Here is a 5,845-nt window from a genome sequence, read left to right as displayed (position 1 = left end):
TTTATAATTATTATTATTTAACAGACAACACTGTTATTTAACAAGATGTCCCCCAGTACACATGGAATATAACCAAAAGAAGTGCATTTTAAAAATGCCCAAACCACTCCCCAGGACTAAAATGCAATCAAACAGTTAAAGCAGCAGCTGAAAGTTTGGTTGGATTTACTGATTCAAAGAACTCGTGAACATACCTTGCCATACATAGTCTTGAAAGCTGCCTTGATTTTTTGCCTTTGATCATTGGAGCGGTTAGCAACAACATTGATGATAGCCTGCTCATCAGTTCCTTGGAAACAGAAGGGCAATTTCATGTAAGTCGTCAGTAATCTCTCCAAGATTATATATTTTATAATCTTGCATTTGGGCATAGTTACATAATAAATGACGACCATTTAAGTCTACCGAATTTTCTATGTAACTTCATCTATTAAATTGCCCAAGTCATTTTGAAAGTGTGACTTTTGAAAAGCTTGGGGAGAAAAAAAAAGTATGGTTAAATAAAAGTTGAAGAAAAGGACAAAATGGCATTAACAAGTTAGCTCGATAGGCATTTAAGCTTCTTTTGTTTACTTACCAAACCCCTTCATAGCTTTGCGGAGAATTTCTGCGTCCCTTCCAGCATCAAAGTTTGGAGCAGCTTGAATTGTGCCCTGGGTACACTGAACCATTGCTGCAGGCTGAAAATGAGAGTCATGTGTAACTAGCTATCCTGCACAATATAAATTCAAATTAAATCACAACTTTGGAATCAGTACTTCAGAAGGAGTTGTCTGTGAGTTCCCCATTTCTTCTCTAATGCAGAATCAGGGCAATGTTTAGTTGTGTTGAACAGCTTTGGCCCACCAGTGCCAAAGCAATGCTTCTACCCAACTGTATGGATGAAGACCTACTTGATGAGCAAGTATACACAGATACAGGGTTATGATTTTGTTCAGGTTGTACTCTGAGTGTAGCTGGGAATTCTTGATGCAGAACACGCTGTAAATTGTTGGAAACCAGTTGTAAAAACATTAAAACCACAGAAGCCATGTATAGATTGGTTATAGAAGAGGATACAGCACATACCGGACCAGGCATTGGTGATGGTGCTTGTCCACTAGGATAGCCTACTGAAAATAAATTAAAGAACAAGATAAAAGGAATTAATTAGGTCTCCTCTTATTATGTAAATGCTGTCTCATCTGAAAATAAAGCCATTTACAGACCTACCACTGCACAAAATCTGTTTCCTAAGTAATGATACGTATTATGGTCAGTAGCTGAACTTCTTGCCCTTGGGAATGATGGGAAGAAGCAATCACAGATGCATTCTGGTACATACGCTAGCAAGGCAATTCTAAAAATACTAAATTTAGTATTTACTGGGGCTGTGGGAACCAGAAGGATCTCTCCTTATTAAATATTGCTATTTTTGACAAAGGTAATATAGTCCATGCAAATGAAGAACATCTGTCCCATGCTCTCTTTTAAAGTCATATTATATATATGTTAGCATATAAACAATAAAGAATTCATTGGTGCACAAAGAATTGAAGGAATCTCATTTTGTGATCAAAAGCACTGTGAATACAAAAGCTACATTTTTTTGTACTGGAATTTTATTTTTATTCATGATACCCATGTACAATTGTTACAAATTTAACAGCAGCTTAGTTATTAGTAGCGTTAACAAAGCAATTATTTAAAAAAAGGTTTTGCTCCTCTGCATTTCTTGCAAACACAGTTGACACATTCTGGGACAGAAATCATCTTTATAGTAACTGACCACTCAAAGCATTAAAAAACCTGCACTGTTTTTAAGTAATTCTGTGCATTCTCCACCTCCTCCACTATGCCAAGGATCACCATGAACACACAGATCTGAAAAATGCATCCACTTCTTTGAGATTAACAGAACAGCTAGCTACACATTGAATGTGGACTCTGGATTTCACAGTTCTCATCAAATACTTGCAGTCTGAAGAAGGATAAGCACCTAAATCACTACATCATGACCATTAATCAGTGACAGCCATCCCTTTTGGATGTAACACCTATAGAGATGGTTCTCATCAGCTCCTCCGGTGGTCTTGTCAACAAAGGTGGTAGGAGGTATACAGCATACAAGCCTCAACAGCTACAAGTAACAAAGGTAAGGGCCTAATTTGTTACTACCGATCTTGGGATCTCTTGGTTTAAACTTGTATGATTAAAGTTGCATATATATAACATACCTGGCATTTGTGCTGATCCACCTCCAGCATAGCTTTGGGCAGGAGGCTGCGGATAGCCACCAAAGCCAGGGCCAGCGGGAGGCACACCAAAGCCAGGGCCTGTAGGAGCTAGGAGAAGGTGATGGACTTTAGCACGCTTAGTGTTTTGTACTTGACTTCTGACACAACATAGGCCAGGTTATTGAGCAGAGCTATGTAGGAGACTAATTTCTCTGTGTCTGTGCAGTGGCGCAAAACCGTCAAGGCCCTGACATCAGCATGCAGGTACTTACTGCTAGACAGCAATCTGGCTGGCTGCCTACGTGCTGCTGCCCAAATTGATCGCTGAACAAAGCTGCTTTTCTTTACTACTACTACCAAGCACAAGGAATGGTTACACCAGAAATCACTCCCAAGGGCTAGTCTAACAAAGGATTTACCTCCAGGATAAGGTGGCATTCCTCCAGCCTGGGGAGCTCCAGGGTAGCTCCCTGGGGCAGGATATCCTGCTGCTCCTGGATACCCAGCGCTTGGTGGTGCTGCGGGATAGGTGCCTCCTCCTGCTGGAGGGTATCCTCCAGGAACAGGTGGATAGGAGTACTGACCAGCTGGCGGGTAGACGGACTCTTGTCCTGTTGGCTGAAACACAAAAATGGGATGTCTGTACACCTGCTAACAGGACATGAGAGTAAAAATTCTCAAGCTACCAAAATGTCCACATATATAATAATGTGAATTATATAATTAGATTCAGCACTTGAAGCAGCAGCAGCATTCCTGAAGCCTGGATCAGAGCCTCCTGGTTGAGTTTTCTGATGCATCTCCCATGTTGACAGAATCAGAGTGCGGCAGGGTGGAAGGCACCTCTGGACGGCCTCTGATCCCATCCACCTTCAAAGCAGGGCCAGCTTCAGAATTAGATGAGGTCATGAAAGGCCTTGTCAAGTTTTCAGTATCTCCAAGGAACAGTGAATTCACAACCTCTCTGGGCCCCTGTTCCAGTGTTTGACTACTCATGGTGAAAAATGTTTTCCTCAAATCAAATTACAATTACAACCTGTGGTTGTTGCCAGCTGCCCTTTCACTGTGTACCTCTGAGAAAAGTTTGGCTACAATGTCTCTATCACTCCTTCTTGCATAGCAGAAGACTGAACAGATTTCCACTTAGCCGCCTCTTCTCCAGGCGAGCAGCTCTTCTCTGCACACGCTCCTGTTTGTCCATGTCTCTGTTGTACTGGGAGGCCACAGTATTCCAGATGTGGCCTCGTGAGCACTGAGCACAAAGGAATAATCATTTCCCTTGAACCTGGCTTCACTCTTTCTAAAGTCTGGTATGTCATTAGCCTTCCTGCCTGGGGACACGCACTGCTGAGCCACACTGGATTTGTCAACCACCAAGACATCTGGTCCTTTACCGGAAAGCTGCTACTTTTATCCTGCAGAAGAGAGAGGTGAGCTCAGCTAGGCTTGCTCTCTGTGAATCATTAGGAGCTCACCTCCTGTTTTTATAGAACTTCTAAGAGCTTTGTATCCTTGAAACTTCTGCCTCTCCTGCACAACCAGTATTTTCAAATATTACATGGCGAGAACTTAAAAGAGGTGGTTTTGGTTTTGGGTTTTTTTTTATTTTATTTTATTTGGAATCCAGGTTATAAAGCATTGACTTTCAATGACTAAATCTGGACCACCGAGTCAGACTGAACACCTATTACAGGTTTAAAAAAAAAAAAAAAGAACAAGTTGAACACTTATATACTTTTGTTTTGCTACATGTATGACTTACCAGTCATACCACAAAGGTTGCTATTAGCATTAACATACATTAGAAACACTTACTTGAATGACCGGGACCGCTAAGGGAAAACTCTATAAGTTAAAAGTCATATACTTGATTTAAAAATAATGTATTTAAAATCAGCTTCCTAATGAAGCATAATATATGCACTCATTGCTCACTTGCTGGAAATCATCTTTACCAACTAGCTTTAGAAATACCAGTTATAAATTACATCGAGTACACCCTCATTCTTCAGCCCAGAAAACAGAAATAAACTGCAAAACTGTGACGTCTAGCTCAAACGTTCTCCTCAGGTTTGGTTGCCCTAAGATTTCTACCCCCAGATTACTGTGCCCAGGCTATATAATATTCTCTTCCCCAACAGTACAGTCTAACTTTTCCCTGCCAGACTCAACAAAAAGATTTTAATGGAATTTAGATTCACAAATCCAAAATTAGGATCCTCAAAAGCCCTGCTCAGCTAACTGTCATTATTGGAGAAGAAAAATAATTTCACACTTGTTTTTTGCACTGGTTATCACTTTGGGCATCATCAATGAGACTAGGAAACATAGAATCATTGATATCAAATCTAACGGGTCTCTTAAATTCATCCATTGAAGGTAGCTATATTTTAGATGCTATCTAAGAAAAAAATCATTTTCAGATATAGTTAAAAATAAATTACAGCTACAGTCTTGAGGGCTCAGCAGAACCTTTATGGGGGAAAAGAAAACCTGGAGTTAAGAAAGTCTGGTTTCTAACTTGTTTGTCTTTAGTTGACTGACTGACTTTAGTGTTTCAGGGAGAGTAAGGGTAAATTGTAAAGCAAAATAATCAGAATTTATTGCATGTATTTATGTATATTGCATGCATTTATAGCTTTTTAGTATCTTAATGGGATCCAAGCTCCATGCTTAAGTCTAGCTCTGTACAACATAAAACACAGACCATATGAAGTTCCCACAATTACAGTATGATCAGTGCCATACTAATAAAAGCACATAGTTGCATCTAGTTTTGAAAAACGATGCAGGCGTATCCAAGAGACTGCAGTATCAGCCACACCTGCTACATTTCAGCCTTCCATTAAGCGTCATTGGAATTTTTAGTCCATTCAGTCATGAGCTGAAGGTGGAACAAAGTCCTATGGCTGAAGGATAGGGGGTCAAAGTCAAGATACAGTGTCCTTTATCCTCAGAAAAATATTTACTTGGTGTCGTATGAAAGCTGGGCTACTTCAGTAGAGCATTCCAAGCTCTTCGTAATGGCCACTGAAGTTTGTTCAGCATCTCCGTAAGTCCTGGATATGGGTACGCGGAATATTTGTTAGAGACTGTGGTAGAGATTACCTCTAACCCTGTACGTAAAGACCCTCATATTTAGGTAAGAACTACCCATACTTTAAAAAAAAACTTTTGCTGAGATAGTTAGCTATATATAAAAAAAACCCCAAACTCACAAGACAAAGATAACCTAAAACAAGACCAAACAGTGAAAAACCTTTCTGGAACAAGAGGCAACATTAAAAAAGAAATTTTAAACTTCCTTCTTGGAATTCTTACAAGACAATTATAAAGTCATCCTCAGGGACATATAGACAAAAACAAAGACCATAATCTCTAGAGAATACTGTATATGAACAGCTACTGTTCACACACATGCAGAGCACAATAAGAAGGGGTATTCAAAGAATATAAATACATTAGGAATGAAACACATTCAAAAGCCATACTTACAGGATAACCAGGGAAAGCAGGGTAGCCACCAGAAGGGGGGTAACCCGGGTATGACATTCTGAGAAAAAAGAAAGGTATTTTCACTGTCAAGGTGCTACGTATTTGCTTGCTAATTACCTGTTAAACCACTTGAA

General features: G+C 39.8%; 1 protein-coding gene across 1 annotated transcript; it reads right to left on the bottom strand.

The window, feature by feature from the left end:
* Window positions 1-194: 194 nt before the first annotated feature.
* On the bottom strand, window positions 195-5,774 carry LOC104625611 (annexin A7-like; the record flags this gene model as incomplete). The annotated part of the gene is made up of 6 exons (XM_010293280.1): window positions 5,712-5,774; window positions 2,636-2,834; window positions 2,217-2,315; window positions 1,069-1,112; window positions 578-680; window positions 195-289 (listed from the first exon to the last, which is right to left on the bottom strand). Coding segments are annotated over exons 1-6 (597 nt in total), but the record flags the coding sequence as incomplete, so codon positions are not given.
* Between the last annotated feature and the right edge of the window lie 71 nt (window positions 5,775-5,845).

Source organism: Phaethon lepturus, unplaced genomic scaffold (assembly GCF_000687285.1).
Source record: "Phaethon lepturus isolate BGI_N335 unplaced genomic scaffold, ASM68728v1 scaffold46338, whole genome shotgun sequence".
In the NCBI taxonomy this organism is placed as follows: Eukaryota; Metazoa; Chordata; class Aves; order Phaethontiformes; family Phaethontidae; genus Phaethon; species Phaethon lepturus.
The sequence above is the reverse complement of the archived record's forward strand: the minus strand, read 5'-3'. Positions and strand labels throughout refer to the sequence as shown.